Genomic DNA, 19,007 nt, shown 5'->3' on the forward strand with positions numbered 1-19,007 from the left:
ACCTTTGCATCTGATTACCACCTTAACTATTTGCTCTTTTTCTTTAACTATTTTTTTTTTTTTTAGATTTTATTTACTTATTCATGAGAGACACAGAGAGAGAGGCAGAGACATAGGCAGAGGGAGAAGCAGGCTCTCTGCAGGGAGCCCAATGCAGAACTCGATCCCAGGACCCTGGGATCATGACCTGATCCAAAGGCAGACGCTCAACCCCTGAGCCACCAAGCGCCCTCTTTAACTTGTTTTTCTTTAAACAAAGACTTATTTGAAAGCTAATAATAGCCAACACACAGGTTCAAGTGCCAGACACTGCTCTCATTTAATTCTCACAAACCTATAGAATAGGTACTAGCTGTGCCCCCATTTTAATGAAGAGGACCCTGAAGCTCAGAGAGGTTAAAGACTTCACTCAAGGTCACAGAGCTATTACTATAAGGTAGAGTCATGATCTGAAACAAGGCTGTCTGATCAGAATCTCCATATTGGCTGAAGGAGGATAACTTTGTTCTATTTTATATTTAAGAACTGCATTGTTTTTCCCCTTAAAGAATGAGAAGCAAGAAGAAAAAACAAGCTAAGAAATCCTTAAACAAATAGGTATTTGTGTACCTACAATAGCTACATTAGCTATATAAATCACCTACACTAATGTCTCATGCATGTTGAGAGTCAGAAAGTCAGAATCTTAAAAATCATCTTAACAAAAAAAGAAAATGGGAAGTGACAGCTTCTGGGCACAGGATTTCTTTTGGGTGTAATGAAAATATTCTAAAATTGACTATGGTGACGACTGCACAACTATGTACTAAAAAATAATTGAATTGTACATTTTAAAAAGGTGAATTAAAAAAAATAAAATAAAAAGGTGAATTTATGGTACATGAACTGTATCTCAATAAAGCTGTTGTTTTTCTTTTTTTAGATTTTATTTATTTATTCATGATAGACATAGAGAGAGAGAGGCAGAGACACAGGCAGAGGGAGAAGCAGGCTCCCTGCAGGGAGCCCTATGTGGGACTCAATCCTGGCCCCCTGGCCCAGGATCACGCCCTGGGCCGAAGGCAGGTGCTAAACCACTTAGCCACTCAGGGATCAAAGGCAGGCGCCAAACCGCTGCGCCACCCAGGGATCCCCCCCGTTTTGTTTTTTAACTGATTAAGAACAGCTGGGCAATGAGAAGGAGTGTGAATGGACAAATGAAGTAGGGTGCCTGAAGGAAGACTGCTGGCTGTGCCCCTAAATTCACACAAGCTAGAATGTCTCAGGCTCAAAATTCTCATTTTGTAAGTTTACACAGAGCAATTTAATCCATGTCTTGCACAGGCTGATAAGACTTATCAACTGTTTATCAACTTGGGATGAAAAACTAGTAAAGGGAAAGAGATGTTCAAGTCTGGTGGTGAACTGTCTCCAACTAGACAAATTTCACTGGGAGTCAAATTATCCCAAGAAGACCATGGGGAGGGTTCTCAGTAAATTTTTATTATTATTATTATTATTATTTAAATATTTTATCTATTTATTTAGGAAAGACACACAGAAAGAGGCAAAGACAGTCAGAGAGAGAAGCTCCCCATGGGGAGCCCAATGAGGGACTCAATCCCGGGACTCTGGGATCATGCCTTGAGCCAAAGGCAAATGCTCAACCACTGAGCCACCCAGGTATCCCCCTCAGTAAATTAAACAGGAAAACATAGGGACACCTGGGTGGAGCAGTTGGTTAAGCATCCGATTCTTGATTTCGGCTCAGGGTCCAGGGATGAAGCCTCAGGTGGGGCTCCATGCTCAGCAAGTCTGCTGGGATTCTCTCCCTCTCCCTGCGCCCCTCCTGCTCTTGCACTCTCTCTAAATAGATATATAAATATTATAAATAAAAATAAATAGATAGGAAAATGTATGTTGAGTGCCCAGTTAGCAAGCACAGTGCCTGGCACAGTGACTGGTTAGTTAGGGGTGGCTCTAGGACAGTGATGACTAAAGGATGGACCCAGAGAAGGGCTGAGTGTGTTATCTCCACCACAGAGGCACTAGAGCCCTGGCCTCTCAGTGGGCCTGGACAACCTGGATTCTAGCCCAGGGCACTGTGTCCCTGTGCTGGCACCTCCACCAGCTCCCCTCTCGGGCTATCCTTTCTCCTTAGCTTCGGAGGTTAATCAACCCCTTCTTCTGAAAAATCCATTTTTCCTTTAGAGCCACATCTTGAGAACCAGAAGCCACTCACTCTTTTTAAGGGTAAAAGCATATTTCTGTTCCAACCCACTATTTGTGGTTTTGCTATTTGATTCTTACAGGCAATCTGATTCCCCCATTCTTGGGAGAAGCCTCGCAGGGGGCACCAAGTATTGGCAACAAAATCCACTAAGTGCAAATCACTGTTTTATAGCAGCATTTTAAGCTACTATGTTTTTGCAAAACTATCTTTTAGGGATCCCTGGGTGGCTCAGTGGTTGAGCATCTGCATTTGGTCCAGTGTGTGATCCTGGAGTCATGGGGCTGAGTCCCACATTGGGCTCCCTGCATGGAGCCTGCTTCTCCCTCTGCCCCCCCCCCGCCATGTGTGTGTGTCTCTCATTAATAAATAAATAGATGATCTTAAAAAAAAAAAAAAACCTATCTTTTAGAAGTCAAGCTCCCCACACACACAGTTCATTCAAAAAAATGTATTTATTGAGTGACTGCCATGAATGCTGGGCACCATGCCAGTGTTGAGAAAGTAGTGGTGAAGAGAATGGTCTAGATCTCAGCCCGGGAATAACGAAACATAAACTCTCCAGCGATCTCAGGTAGTGATAAGCGCTAAGAAGAAAACAGAAGAGCTGATACAGCAGAAGTGTGGGAGCTGCAGAGAAAGTGATCAGATTGAACTGAGAGACCTGAAGATAAATGGGAGGGATGGGGGAAGGGACAGGAAGTGCAAAGGCACCAGCAGCAAGCATGGCACTCTCAAGATAAACACTGCTTACATATAGTGTGGTCAATAAGGGGAGAGAGGTGGGCAAGGGGCCAGGTCACACAGGGCTTCGAGGCCATGGGGCAAGGTGGGCACAGGCTTCATTCTGAATGGGATGTGATGGGACATTACCAAAAGGGTTTAAGCACAGGGGAGCTGTGATCTAATTCATGCTTTTAAAAGCTCACTCTGGTTGCCATGTAGAAAATGGGCTGTAGTAGAAGCACTCTGATGCAGCCAGAGAGGCATTTTTATCTGCACAGCTATGCTTACTACGTACCATGTGTTATTTATTTATTTATTTATTTATTTATTTATTTATTTATTAATGAGAGACAGAGAAAGAGAGACAGAGAGACAGAGAGAGAGAGGCAGAGGGAGAAGCAGACTCCATGCAGGGAGCCCGATGTGGGACTCGATCCCGGGACTCCAGAATCATGCCCTGGGCCAAAGGCAGACGCCAAACCGCTGAACCACCCAGGGATTCCCCCCTGTACCATGTGTTTAAATACTAATATTTATTGACTGACCATAGCCTGATAAGGGTTACAGTAAAAACCTGGTCCTTGCCCTGAGAGTTTAAGAAAGTGAAGATGGCAAGAGATCTATAGGGTGGGCCAGGAGTTTATGAGCACCTTCCCTGAGACACGGGACCTTCCCTGAGACATTGAAGATAGCAACTCTGTGATCACCTAGAGACACATGCGGTTTTTGGTGGCAACTCTTTCTTTTGTCCTTTCCTTGAGTAAGCTGATACAGAATAACCTTCCAGCAACAGCACTTGGTCTGCTCCTGTGTCTGCCAAGCATGCTGATAAATAACAGAGGAACACAAGCTGCTCACACATGTGTCCTCTCACAGAACATACTACCAACAGAAACTGCTGTCAATAATGGGACAAAAGAGACGAGATAAAGTATAAAGATGAGTCAGATACTTCATGAAGATCAAGCAGCTAGAGTAAAGAATTATTACACAAGGGCAGGCCCGGTGGTGCAGCGGTTTAGTGCCGTCTGCAGCCCAGGGTGTGATCCTAGAGACCCTGGATCGAGTCCCACGTCAGGCTCTCTGCATGGAGCCTGCTTCTACCTCTGCCTGTGTCTCTGCCTCTCATTCTCTCTCTGTGTCTCTATGAATAAATAAATAAAAAATCTTAAAAAAAAAAAAAGAATTATTACACAAAAATCACTTGGGAAGGTATAGTCCTGGGGGAAAAAAAATAAATTTGAAACTAATTTGTACAAACTGCCCAGGGAAACATGCAAACATTCTGAAATAATCTTATGATAACCAATGCACCATTTCTTGCCTAATGTTTTAAGACTATAGTCAGGTGTGGGATATCTCTTTCATTTAAAAACAAACAAAACTGGGGCAGCCCAGGTGGCTCAGTGGTTTAGTGCTGCCTTCAGTCCAGGGCATGATCTTGGAGACCTGGGATCGAGTCCCATGTCAGGCTCCCAGCATGGAGCCTGCTCCTCCCTCTACCTGTGTCTCTGCCTCTCTGCCCCTCTCTCTGTGTCTATTTCTGTATCTCTCATGAATAAATAAAATCTTTAAAATAAATACAAACAAAAATATGTAATGTGCTAGGTCACAGAAGGAAACAAAGCTATCTGTCCACTGTCATGCCCACCCACCCACCCACCTTCTTGCACAGATGTCTATGAGTAGCCACCAACTGCCAGGTTGTAAGCAAGATGCAGAGATCCTGTGTATGTGCAACAGAGGGGGTCCCCTTGTCCTCCTCAGGGCAGATAAACACTGAGCAACTGACTACCCAAACAACTACTGGGAGATAAATACCCCAAACTGAGCCCACTGCACTGAAACTGACATCAAGAAGTAGGAGCTTGCTGCATTCCAGGAACTATTTAGAGAAAACCACACAGCTGACACAGGACATTAGACATCATGCTTTGATGGCTGTGTTCCTCAAGAGAAGAGCAACAAGGAAGGCGGAAGGGCCAGAAATAGACAAGCTGCTATCAGAGGTTTCCTGCAGATGTTACCAGGCCCCCTGAACTGCCCTTCAGACACAGATGGATCCCTCACATGGCGTGAAAGGAACATTGCTCAGGGTGTACCTGACAGCGACAGGTCTCTTTCTCTGGGTGCGTCTCCATTCTCTGAGCTCACTTTTCCAGAACCACTCTTGGCATGTTCACCGTTGGTTAAATCTGTCTTTTCGGGAGTCGTCGGTTTGCTCTGGGCCTGGCTCTGCTTCAAATGACTGAACTTTGGGGACACTGTTGCAGCTTGGATCACAGGGGACTGGGGTTTTGACTGGATTGGTTTTTCCAACTCTCTGGCCTCCTGCAACTAAAAGGCAACAACAAAGGGATTCAATCTAAATGTTCCCAGTATCGGTACACCTGGCTGGCTCAGTCGGTGGAGTGTGTGACTCTTGATGTCAGGGTTGAGGGTTCGAGCCCCATGCTGGGTGTAGAGATTACTTAAATAAAATCTTAAAAAAAAAAAAAAAAATTGGTCCCAGCATTTTGAGAAGGACCAGAAAATATGTCAGCCTGAAGGATAACATTTTAAACAGAAGAATAGCACTTTAAATAGGAGATAAATTGTTTTGGCAAACTCAAAACAAATTCTGAATGCTGATTCCAAAACCCAAGCTAGATTTTCTCGCTTTTTAAAGCATGAACAAAAACAGAATTCAGAGGAAGAAGGGATACACTTTAAAATGAAACCATTCACACATCGGTTGTGTCGTGCACCCCACAGCTGATGACTGCCACCACTTACCACTTGGTTTTCCATGCGTGTGAAAATGACGTTCAGCATCTGAGTGAGGGTAGCCTTGGCAGTGGTTTGATTGATGAGATTTTTGCTGGCCAAATAGATATTGTAACATGTCCTAACTGTCTGCAGGATAGTGCCCTCATGAATTTCAATGTGTGGGGATGTCACCGCTGTCAGAAGAGCCTAGAACAGAAATCCACAACCTTCACACCTTCACAAACGTCCACCTGCCTCCCATCCTCCCACAGCCAAACTTTTCTACAGGGTTTGGCTTTGTTTTGGTTTGGTTCTGTAAATTTTAAGATGGCTCTGCAAACCAAGACTCCCTATTGCTCTGAGTTTAAAGGTATTAACTCCATAAAATCCAGATTTTTTTGCTGTAATTAAGTTGTGTTGAAGAGGGCTTTCTACCAGGATACTTTTTTTTTTTTTTTTTTTTTTTTTCAGGATACTTTTTTAAAAGCCAAAAATACAGACAGTTCTCTCAGGAAGGAAACTGCTCTAACTTGATCTCACCTTTATTAATAACAAAATATACAGGTTTTGATAGGCAGTCAGTGTCCCAGTTCCCTGGAGGGTTTTCAGGAGAGCTTCAGGAGTGGCTAACGTGGAGCCATCTGGCACAAAGCTAATACAGTGAGGACTTCAGATCTGGAATGCTGACTATAGCCATTACAATCTATTCTCCCTACAAGCAGACAGTACTACCACATGCCAAACCACTTCTGGCAGCAGAAATGGAACAGGGAAATGGAATTAGGGGTAGGTGGGAGGGGACAGGACAAGATGACAAGGGGCAGACTGATATAAGATTACCAAGGGCCCACTGAGAAATGGCAGACTGGGAATCCATAATTTCAAGGAGAAAGACCGGAGGATTTCAAGCTGATTCAATTGACAAGCAATTTACATTGTTATTAGGGGAACTGTTTACTTTGAAAACACACCTGGTTCCACTTTTCTTGTCTCAGTCTGTGCTAATAAATTCTGACACTTAACAAAAGATCTAAGTGATACTTACACTCTGTTGTTCCAGTTCAGCACCACCTGAGACAACTAACACATGGTAAATTAGAAACCCAAATTCCCAAAGGAGACTAGCTTTCTTATTTAAAAATCCAGACCAGGCAAACAAACAGAAATACCTTAATTATTTGTAACTGAACTCCTTCATCGGTCTGAGGGCCCTGAAAACAGTTGCAAATGGTTTCAACGATCCTGTCGATGAGCCGCTTCCCTGGGGCTCCACTGTCAGGGGCATTGCCAGTGATGTGCCCATATGCGATGAGTTTCTAAAGACAGAAAGTCAGAGATGAAAAGTTTCTACCTGGCCATGACTGAGGCTGCCTGTGGCAGCAAAAGACAGGCAGTAAAGTTTGGCCTTAACATCCGGTTCCCACAGATCCTTCTGCTCTCCTGGGGCATGACAGGCACAGCTATCTTCTGGGTGCACCGTTCACCCTGTCTCCCATGGCAGAAGAGCTCCAGCACAGTGAAAGTCTGTCCAACGCAATGGGCAAGGTGTAGAACAGTGGCCAATACACAACTACTAGTGTAAGAAATTGAGGGACTAAAACTTGTACATAATAGAGACAGGAAGTAGTCAGCAGTTGCCCAGAGCTGGGGGGTGGTTAGAGGGAAACAGGGAATAACTGCTGATGACCCAGGGTTTCTTTCTGAGGTGACAAAGATGGTCTACAACTAGATTGTGGAGATGGATGCACAACTCTGTCAGGTACCAAAAATCACTAAATTGTACACTTTCAGTGGGTGATTTGTATGCATCTGAATTCAATTGTGAGCCGTTAAAAAACCATATATATATGTGTGTGTGTGTGTGTGTGTGTGTATACACGCATATATATGTATAAATATATATACACACACATAAATTCTTTTTAAAAGGAAAGATATAAGGAAAGACACATAAGAAACTAATAATTTATCCTGCTAGAGGGGGAACTCAGTTCTGCACCTATGTTACCAAATGTGTATCAACCTGGCTGGTGAAGAGGTGAGGCGCTGCTTGGGCCACGCCCTCTTGGTTGGGCTACACACTGGCTTGGACATGGGTTGCCTTTCAGAGACTGGTGCCACCTCACTTAGGACCTGGATTTCACCGTGGGGAATCTAAAAGCTGGAAAGGAAGTCAAAGGTCAGGGGCAGGAGGATTTCCAAGCCTGGCTGAGATTCTGAATCACCTGAGGGAGCCCATTACAAATACAGATTCCCAGACCTCATTGCAGACCTACTGAATCAGAATTTCTGGGATAGAGCCTGGTAATCAGTGTTTTTCTCCAAGTAATCTAGGTTATTCTGATGGCTAAGCAGATAAAAGAATCACTCATCTCACATAAACCCTCTAGGATATGTGAATTCTAAGGCATTCTCTGCTTCTACTGACTTAAAGACTCTTTAAAATGCTATTCTTCACCCTTTTTGGTTCCTAATTTGTCATATCCCTACCTCTACACAAAGTGACACAAGGACCTGAGGTTATCTATGGTGCCACCAGTACTGTGCTAGGAAGACCTGCTACTCTGCAGAGGCCCGACTCTTGTTCCTCAATAGCCTTCCCCATCAGTAGCTGTGGAAACACTTCCATCCAGTAAGCAGGAAAAAACAGGTTAAGAGAGAATGGCTGAGAGTAGAACATGATACTGTCAGATCGTGTGACTGAATGAACAGGAGAGTCCTGTACACCCTCTGCCAATCAAGTCCAACCCCAGAGGTCACCAGACAGGGGCAAGGGGGGTGGGGGGCAGCAGGAGTGGGGAGGGTGCAGAGGGTGGGGGTAGTGCTGAAATGTGTTTCTGAAAAACAGCTCACGATGCCCTTTACCTTAACCCCCTCCCTGCTGCTAGACATGCAGGCTTCCGAAGTGGGCAGTGCTGGCTACCTGGTAAGGGAACTCTGGTTTTTGACACTGCTTATGCCTTACTCCTAATGGATGCGTAACTCCATCGGAGCACCAGATTATAAGTGGGATAGTTATGAACTAAAATGTGAATGTGGAAAAGTAGGCCCTGTAGAACTCAACAATGATGCTACAAAGTAAGGATGGAGGTGAATTACTAGATGCTTAATTCAAATACGAAAAGGATTGGAAGTATTCTCTTTCCTCTATAGACTCCTGAGAGGTCACCTTCCCCTTCTAGCTTAACAGGGTTTTAAGCATAACTTTACTTCCTTGCCTGTGCAGTGATATGGGGCAAGAAGACAGCAGAATTCCCATGTCGTTGGGTATTTCTAGCTCTGCCTTCTTAGCCCTCCTTACTGATTCTTCTCATGGGGTGTATATCTTCCAAAGCCAAAAGTCCTGGCTGGGGTCTCCAGAGCCCTGTCTGATTTGGAGACATCTTAAAATGAGCAAGTTGCAGTGATAATGCACAGCATTATCTCATTTTGGAAAATAAAAACTGTATGACTGTGTGTGTGTGTGTTTAAGTATTTTTGTAAATGCATAGGAAAAAGCCTGGAAACAGAGGTCCAACAGCATGAGTATGCTTGGCAAGCTCACTCAAGAGAACAAAGTGTTTTGCACAGTGAGTGGAGTGGAAAGTTACTGGCAGGTCTAAGAAAAGGATTAACATGATGTGATACATTTCTAAAGGATCCCTCCAGTGCCTGTGTGGAGAACAGTCTGGAGGGCAACAGGAGTAGAAGCAGGGGACCAGTGAGGAGACTACTGCATTGTTCAGAAGGGAGATGCTAGTGGCTTGGACTCAGGGAGGGTGACACAGATGGAGGGTAGAAACTCCTGCTTTATTCCTTGTTGATGCAATAATATGAGAAGAAGGCAGAGGAAGGAGGCCTGTAGGCAGCTGGTCCACTGACCCTTGTGTCCAAGGAGGCTACCCGCACAGGGTGTTCACTGTTATCCTATTAGTCAATGTCTCTCTATAGGGGAAGGGATAAATAAAATGATGGCATAATATATCATTCATCAGTCAAAAGGATGTATGTAGCCATGTAACTAGATCTTAAAAACATTGAATGCAAAAAGCAAGCTGCAGAACACCTGAAACTTACATAATGTATGTCAACTACAGTTCAATAACAAAAACTTTAAAATTCTTTTTTTTTTTTAAAGTATGCAAATAAATTAGGGAAATTTGTCAAATTCATAAAATAAAAATCTGCCACCCATAGGCAAGAAAAAATGAACAAGAAAGGAAAAAAGTATACTACCTACACAGGCAACTGGGTTTGGGGGTAGTGGTCCAAGGGACTTCAGCTTTATCTGTAAAGTTCTAAAAAATTTTTTAATAGAGAATATAGTCATGTACAGCTTTTATAATTACAAATGGATTTTTAAATGTGCTTAATGGGAATCCCTAGGTGACTCAGCGGTTTAGCGCCTGCCCAGGGCTAAATCATGCCCAGGGCATGATCCTGGAGTCCCAGGATCAAGTCCCACATCAGGCTCCCTGCATGGAGCCTGCTTCCCCCTCTGCCTGTGTCTCTGCCTCTCTCTCTCTCTTTCTCTCTCTGTGTCTCTCATAAATAAATTAAAATAATAATAATAAATAAAATGTGCTTAAAAAAATCTAAAGTTTTTTAGAAATAAAAACTGAAAGACAATGCTTGTGGACAGCTGAGGCTAGTGGTTTCCTATAGTCCTCACTGGGACATAGAAAATATTGCAACTCTATTCCTACTTTTTTTTTATCTCATCTTTTTAAAAGTTCTATTTTTGTAGGTTTTTTTTTTGTTTTTTTTTTTGTTTTTTTGTTTTTGTAGGTTTTATAATACATGTAATAACAGTAGTATATGTACATAATCTCACCACTGAAGAAACATGAATATATTAGGATAGTCTCAAAAAAATTTGGTTACTGACATGGGCCCAGGGAAAGGGAATCTTGGAGACCTTGGAGATTATGCAGTGAGTAAGGTAAGAATGAACTTAATGCCTCTCCCCCCGGCGGCGGGAGTGGATAGTGGGGAGTGGGGGGGTGTGCATTAGACCAGGTGCTGAAGTGAAAGAATAAAGAGAATCTTTATCTTTTGGTAGAAGTGAGCAGCAAGAAAACTTTCTAGGTTTTTCCCAGTGGGGAGAGGGAACTCTGTGCTCAGGACAAACCAACAAAGAAGCACCCTTACCACCCCATCACCTCTCCAAGCTCAAAGAAGGATGCCCTTAAATGCCCAGGGCAGTGTGTGGAAGTGTCTGCAGCTGGCTTCAATTCTGCCCAAACCAACCTTTGCCCCTAGACATTGGTCTTCCATTTCTAAGACGGAAGTCAGTTCTCCCACACTGGGAAAAGCCAGTCAAACAAGCTTTACAAGGACAACCTCCTAAGAGGAAATGAAATTTTTTATTCAGCATTCCAGGGAGTGCTGGGTTACTTTCTAACGTCCTAAAAAAGACAACACATCTTGCATTTTGTATATTAACCAAAGAAATTCGTGTGTACCTACTAAATCACAGAGAACATCCATTCTTTTAAAAAAAAAAAAAAAGAAGAAAAAAAAGAGCTAACTGTATGTCATAGGCTCAGTATACCTTTACATTTACAGCTCAAGTCAGGACAGTGGCCTGAAGTAGAGCAGGATGTCAGTGTTTCCATTCCAGAGTTCCAGAAACAGACTATTTCCAGGAAAATATACAACATAAAATATAAACAGCGTATTTTTAATCAAAAAGCCAGAAACACAGAGTAATAGTTAAGAGTGGTGGTCAGCAACCTTTTTCTGCATAGAACCCAATTTTTAGGCTTGCAAGTCCTATGGTCTCTGTTTCAACAACTCAACTCAGCAGTAGTAGTGGGAAAGCAGCCAAAGATAATAAACAATGAGCACAGCTGTTGTTATGGACAAAATGTTGGTGTCCCCCTGTTCCTATGTTGAAGCCCTACCTCCCAAAGAGATGGTCTTAGGAGGCAAGGCCTTTGGGAGGTGATTAGGTTTAGATAAGATGATGAAGCTGGGGTCCTCATGATGGGATCAGTGCCCTAGAAGAGACTGAAGATCTAGTGCACTCTCCCTGCCATGTGAGGACACAGCTAAGTACTCGGCCATTTACAAACCAGGAAGAGAAGAGGGAGGGCTCTTACCCAGAACTAAATTGGCTGGCATATTGATCTTGCACTCCCTAGCCTGCAGACCTGAGGGAAATAAGTATCTCCTGCTTAAGTCACCCAGTCTGTGGTATTCTGTTATTATCGCATGGCTAGATTAAGACAGCTGTGTTCCAATAAAACTTTACTTACAAGAGCAGGTGGCAGGACAGATTTTGCTTATATTTATAGTTTAAGAACCCTTGGTTAAGAATTTAGATGAGGTGGGCAGAGTCCTAGATACCTGCCCCATTCCACCAATTCCTGGGGCAGGGGCAGCTTGGTAGGGCGGTCACTTTATTCTCTAAGCCTCTGCCCCCTCAATTCGGAATGAAGATGAGTTAAGTAACCAGAATATTGCTGGGAAGATTAAACACAATGCTGTGGACAGAGCACTGAGCACAGGGGCCAGCAAAGGCCAAGGACTCAAGACACATTGGCCACTGTTCTTAGTACATCAGTAATGTTAACTGTCAGCACCAGCTTCAGAACTAAACAGTTAGATGAGAAGAAAACAACTAAAATTAAACTTATGCCAAATTTCCTCAGAAAATTTCACAGCAACAAATATTTTAGGATAGGAAGAGGACTTGGGCCTGCCATTTAAGAATTCTTGGCTCATTATATGTTTCACATGGGACAATCTGTACAGAATTATACTGAATGAGAAAATGGCTTTTCATTTGGAAGAACCACTTCTGTGAAGAAACTGTCACCAACTTTCAAGTACAGATATATCAAAGAAGGGAGATTAATAGAGTAAATATTAGACTGGAGATGCCAAAAACGTGGCATGCCCACCGCCACTTGGCAGTCCTGTGCCTTAGCAGATATAACCAATCGATTATGGTACTTTCTCAAGAAACCCAGATGAAGCTTCAGATAGCTTTTCAACACAGCTTCTGAGCAATCATAATATAGAACCTATTCACTATGCCTGTTCTAGAAAGTATTGGTAAACTGTGGACCTCTGGATGTAATTTTTTAATTTACCAAGCTTTTTTCATTGATGTGTAGGTTGCCTGCTGGGGTTAAGAATAGAAATGAGGTAACCAGAAACCTCAGGAGTAGATCTTAAGAAAAAAATACAAGAATGCTGGACCAGGAAATTAAGAAACTCAAGTTGTAGCCCTGTTTCTGTCTTTCATACCTGCATATTACTGGACAAGTCATCTTAACTTCCCTACTCCCACTTCTTCATCAATCAAAGGTAATTTATCACAAGGTCACTGTGTCACTGTGGATCCAGGTCGCTCCTTACCATTCATTCCCAGATCCTGTACTTGCAATTGTACCCACTCGACTAAAATTTATTTGTAAGCCCCATATCAATATGTGTGACACTTTTGCAGTCATATGTGGACACATGCAGAGCAGCAAAAAAAAAAATCAAATCACTTGATGTACACGTTCTCAACAAAGATCAAACAAGGAGATGCTCTGTCTTCTCGTTTCAGTTCTTATATTGTAAGTAGTAACTTTTCTCTGGCTTATTTCATGCCACGTTTTTTTGCATTTTTGTCCACTCTGTTGGTGTTTTTGCCATTTAAAATGGCCCTAAATACAGTGCTAAAGTGCTGTCTACTGTTTCTAAGAGCAAGAAGGCAACAATGTACCTTATGAAGAAATTACATGTGTGAGGTAAGCTTTGTTCAGACATGTGTTACAGCACTGCTGACCCTGAGTGCAATGTTAATGAATCAATAATATATATTAAATGAGATGTCTTTAAACAGAAACACACAATGAACAAAGTTATGTATTGCTTTATGTATTGAAACCAGTTGGCGAATATGTTGATGCCAGAGGCTCCCAGGCACCTTACCTTGTATTTCCTGAGGGAACAAGGGTTCAGTATTTGCTTATTCAGTATTCACAGTGACTTTATAGAATATTATCAGAAATAATGAATATTGATTATATCTTTTTCTCTATTTGGTATTCTGAATTTTAATGCCATCGAGAAAAAGGTGGCATAAAAATACTGCACCTGTCCTTGTGTAGCAACTATTCCAACTAGTCCTAAAGGTTTCAGTTAGAAAAACATACATAAGAGAATACAACAAAGTATTTCCAGGGAAACACATTCTTGTTATAGCCGAGGTTAGACCCCTGACTCGTGAGACCTCCATAAAGTATACATTGGATCGCTCCTTTCTACATCAACCTGGAAGCACAGTTCCTATGAATGGACACCAATGGCTTGGAGAGAACCTTCTTTATACCATCAAGTTTCAGTATGGTACCTGCAAGCAGTCGAGGGATGTGCTGACCACCCGTGGAGACTTGGACTGGCAAGCTAGCTCAAATGGAAGGAAATACTTGTCAGCTTCAATGAAATTTGCCTTTGGTGGTGCGGCAGCGCCAAGCCTAGGGAAAAAGCAGGAGAGGGCCGGAGAGGGGAAATGAAAAAAAGTTTACTTTTCCTACGCCTCACTCTAACTGCCGCCACCCCCCCCCCCCCCCCCCCGCCCACAATCATTTCATTGAAAATGTGGGGCAAGACAATTAAAAACTGAAATAAATGCATTAGGGCAAAAGACCAAAGCACCATAAGCCATAGGCAGAAGTAAGATCTCTGATTAGTGGGCTATGTCGACAGTGTCCTGGACTGAATTTTGGCATCAGCCATGTTCTGAAATGTGACCAACTGGCTTTTTAACTATGGAGACAAGGAAAGAGCAGCCACTTATGGAGCAAGCTGTCCTCCTGACCAAGGAAGCATGACATATAGGGCAAGAGCTTTGCCTCATCTGTCAAGAAAAGGTACAGCAGCATTAGCTTGATCTTCCCTTTCCTGCAAATATGCAGTTATTGAGTTGGCAACCTGTCAACCTAGGATCTGTTCAAATACATATGGAGTCCTGCCATGTGCCCAGCACTGTGCTAGGAGAGTATGTGCCACCTGTGAGGTAAGAAATATGAGAAAACATACAAAGAAAGGGGTCCCCACGGCCACTACCTAATTCCCTTAATACTGTATTTCAGCAAGGAGAAGAACTTACCTCTGCTTTTCTATTTCTGCTTTAATTTCATCTGGTGGAGAAGAAAAAAAAGCCATGTTAGGAGTATGCTATATTTATATAAAAGAAAATTTAGCTAAAAGATATTTGGAAAATATTAGAAAGAATATTAATGAGATTTTTAAGACTAAATGCTGATATGAATAGAAAGTGATTATAATAATAATAATAGCTAACGTACACAGCAGTTATTCTGTGCTAGGCATTACTCTAGGTACTTTACAGACTTTCATTTACTTAATCCTCAAAACAATCCTATGAGGTAGGTAGTATTTATCTCCATCTTATGTAGAGCAGGACTGGTCAACCAAGAAACTACTGAGTTGGGGGCCAAAATGCCCGGATTCAAATTTGGGTTCTCCAGTCCCTGGTATGTCACAGGAGGCAAATCACCTAATCTCTCTGTGCCTTGGCTTCTCATTGAAATCAGGGATTCTCACCTTGGGCAGTTTTGCCCCAGGGGCATTTGGCAACATCTGGAGACATTTTTGGTTTTCCAGACTGCAGGGGGTTGCTGCTGGCGTCTGGTTGGTAGAAGCCAGGGATGCTGCTAAATATTCTACAGTGCAAAGGATGGATCACCTGTATCCCGAACTCAGTAGTTTCTTGGTTGAGAAGTCCTGTTCTACATAAGATGGAGATAAATACTACCTACCTCATAGGATTGTTTTGAGGATTAAGTAAATGAAAGTCTGTAAAGTACCTAGAGTAATGCCTAGCACAGAATAACTGTTCTAGCTATCTCCCCATTATGCAACATGCATGTTAATGATAGCTACCACAATATAATAACATTTCAACCATTTAAAAATATGATAGGAGACTGGCAACAAATAGAACAAAATGCTGGGTTAGTAGGATGACTATTTTTTTCTTTTTTCATGTTTCCTATGTAAGCATATGTATTTTGTTATTTTTACAAATGAGGATTTTTTTTAAAATTATGGTAAACACACCTAAAACTTACCATTTTACCTATTTTTAAATGTATAGCTCAGCATACTGACTACATTCATATTGTTGTGCTAAGGCATATATAATTTTTATGAATTAAAAAAATCTTACCACAGTGGTTATAAAAATTACCCAGTGAAGGTTACAGAAATAAAGTGTCAATACTCACAAACCACAACCTCAAAGAGATAGTCTTATTTCCAGGAGAACAAGGTTTTGTGCACCCTTGAAATAACCGAACACCCAATCTAAATACAGAGAGAATTCTCCTGCACCCTCTTGGTCAAATGTATTCCTGCATGTTTGGTTTCACAGGCTCAACATATTATCAAACCAGGCCAATGATAGAAGTCTGCACTGAATGCCATGTAGTTAAATAATCTCCAAAAGGGCAGCCTTTTTACAATCTGTTGAGAACCAGTGGTTTGGATATGGCTTTAGTTATTCCAGCAACACTGTTCTGGTAATTACAAATGTCCTTTTCATGGGGAATTCCTATTCTAGACAGAGCTAGGAAGTGAAAACTCAACAAGTAGACTTACTAGAGGTGGCAATTTCTAACCTTCTAGCCAACCTTCCAATGTCTTCTTACTGCATACATAAGGAAAATGGGTGAGAAATACCCAGGTGATTATGTTCTGTGTTCTGCTCATGGACCATAAAGGCCATGACACATAGGGTCTGTTAAAGAGAGCTCTGTGGCATGGTTCCTTCCCTTTAGGGACAAGAATCCACTAAGGAAGTAGCTGTGGCTTCCTCTGGTGGAGGCCCGCACCCAGGCTGTGGGAATGACCCAGGAGGCTGGCAGCCAAGCTTGTAGAAATCTATATCCATAATGTCAAGGCTCTGCTTGGTGCTTAAGATCGTGTCACTGTGTGACATACCAAAGGGGCACTGCTGCTCAAAAACTCCAATGTAGGGTTTCCTTCCAACCACGGTTACCTTGTTTAGAGTTTGGATGTTAAATGAATCTGAAGCAATTAGGCCTTCACTCGAATCTACGCTGGCCTCTGGGCTCCAAAATAATGTTTTGGAATGTCACCAGTGCCAACTCACCAATGGCTAAAGCAGGGTCTGGGCTACAGCAGGTAGCCAACAAGTGACAGTTCTCTTGCTCTTTTCTTGAAACAGAGTCAGAAACAGTGCAAAATGTCTAGTGCAGAACCAAGCAGAGCCAAGGGGAAAAAGAAAATGAGGGACAGATGCCTATTCGGTCCTCACCACAACCCAGGAAGGCAAGAGCACTCTTACCCCATAACTGTTACACAGGTGAGGAATCTGGGCACACACAGATCAAGTCACCTGATCACCATCATAGCCACCAAGTGCTACTGGGGAGTCAGGATTCATACCTAGGCTGTCTGCTCCAGAGCCAATACTCCAGAATCCATCACTGATAAGACAGAGGAGGAGGATGGGTGAAGGAAGAGGAGCATATGGTAGGGCACACCTGCTCTAGTTTATTGCTCTACATTTTAATAGGCACTGCTTTCCCAACAGCCAACTGGGCAATTAGCAGTCATAAATGAACAGGCTGGAAAGCAAGGGGATCCGAGTCGGGTGGGGCAGCTCCAACTGAAAAGCTGCACTATCTTCCTAGGAAGTCCTTCCTGTCCTGGACATTGCTGCTATCTATGAGCTCCTAGGGTTAGACCCCCCCATTCATCAGTGACTTTGGCACTGACCTCTGCTCCACCCTCAAGCTGAGTCCAACCACCACCTTCACCAACCTCAACATCTTATCACTGGTCAACTCGCCCAAATTCCCCCAACCTCCCTGCACACCTTCAACTCTCCCCAACACATCTGACCTGCCACACGCCTGCCTCCTATACAAAGCAAGGCTGCCCTCAATTCCTTCAACCTCTCCTCTGAGGACCTCCTCCCCCACTCCAAGCCAGGCTAGTGTGGCAGTCACACTCAGAATCTTGTCCCTATATGGAACCGTGCCACTTCCAGCTCCTTCCTGTTCCATGCCCTCAATCTCCTTTCTCCTTTCCTTCCGGACAACCTAACTCAACTGCTCTGAGCGAGGCCTTTCTTTGGCCTGTCAGATCTTGATAAGTCCAACATGTCAGCTTTCCCCATTCTTCAGTTTCCAGGATGGGTCCCATTAGCAGGACTGTTATCAGAATGATAGGCAATCAATAGCCATGAATCTCTCTGACCTTTAGTCTTTAACTTCTGGCAAAATCCCAAACTTTGATTATACTATCATCTCCTTTTGACCAGTCTCCACCTAACAACTAGACCTCAGACAACAGGGCAAGTTAGTAGGGCTATAGAGCCATAATCACCAACCACAGAACAATAAATAACGCCAGATGAGCCCATCTCCTCTACCCTCCACAGACTATTGCACATTTCTCTGCTCTTAATACCACACTTACTCTCCTAACCATCACCCCTCCTCTTTACTCACAACCCATGGAGTGATCTTCTATTTCATGCAGAGATTAGAAGCCGCCACAAGGAGACCTCTTTAACTTCCCATTAGAGAACCTAAAAAAATGACCCACTCTCCTGCCAGAAGACGGTCCAATCCCTCTGTGTCCCACCCCTATATGCCTCTCGGGAACTTCATCCTCTGTTCTGTCTAGAATCTGATCACTTTCCACCATGCTGGACCACCAGCACTACTATCCGCTTTGCTCCAGCTCTTATCCTTCCTCCCAACCCACATCTTTCTTCACACAGCAGCCAGAGGGACTCCCTTAAAATGTAAATGAGATTACATCTGCTCAAAACAGATTATCCATAACTCTTATAATGTAAATCAGATTACATCTGCTCCTTCGCTTAAAACTTTCCACTCGCTTCCCAGCTCACACTGAGTAAAATCCAAAATCTTGACCTTGGCCTCCAAGACTTTGTAAAATCTGGCCCTGGGCCATCCCTCTGATCTCAACATCTACCACCCTGCCCCCTAGCCTGCTTGTTGCATTTTCCAGTCTCAGGGACTATGCAATTCCTATTCCTGCTGCCTGGAATGCCCTCCCTTCTCCAGATATCCACATGGCTCACTCCCTACCTTCTTCCAGTTCAGCGTTCAAATGTCACCTTCCCTCACCTGCTTTTTCACTCTGGTTTATTTTTTTCAATCTCTCTTCGCAGAATTTGCTGCCCTTGACATATTATTTATCAGTTCATTTGTTATCTGTCTTCCCCAGGAGAATATAAACTATGACAACAGAGACTTCTGTCTGTTCAGTTCACTGCTGGATTCCCAGCACCTCGGAATTCCTAGGCAGAGAGGAGGCA

At 43.1% G+C, this 19,007-nt stretch overlaps 1 protein-coding gene across 2 annotated transcripts in view; it reads right to left on the bottom strand.

Annotated features, from left to right (window-relative positions):
* Positions 1–19,007, bottom strand: part of ARFGEF2 (ARF guanine nucleotide exchange factor 2) — a 166,928-nt gene that overhangs the window by 72,804 nt on the left and 75,117 nt on the right. For both annotated transcript variants that reach the window (XM_026014749.2, XM_026014748.2), the window contains exons 2-6: positions 14,775–14,805; positions 14,016–14,139; positions 6,853–6,999; positions 5,711–5,890; positions 5,038–5,272 (exon numbers count right to left, since the gene is read on the bottom strand). In XM_026014749.2, coding sequence (XP_025870534.1) covers positions 5,038–5,272; positions 5,711–5,749 — 274 coding nt within the window. In that variant the 5' untranslated portion in view covers positions 5,750–5,890; positions 6,853–6,999; positions 14,016–14,139; positions 14,775–14,805. The remainder of the gene's footprint in view (positions 1–5,037; positions 5,273–5,710; positions 5,891–6,852; positions 7,000–14,015; positions 14,140–14,774; positions 14,806–19,007) is intronic.

This window comes from Vulpes vulpes, chromosome 14 (genome assembly GCF_048418805.1).
Source record: "Vulpes vulpes isolate BD-2025 chromosome 14, VulVul3, whole genome shotgun sequence".
Classification (NCBI taxonomy): Eukaryota; Metazoa; Chordata; class Mammalia; order Carnivora; family Canidae; genus Vulpes; species Vulpes vulpes.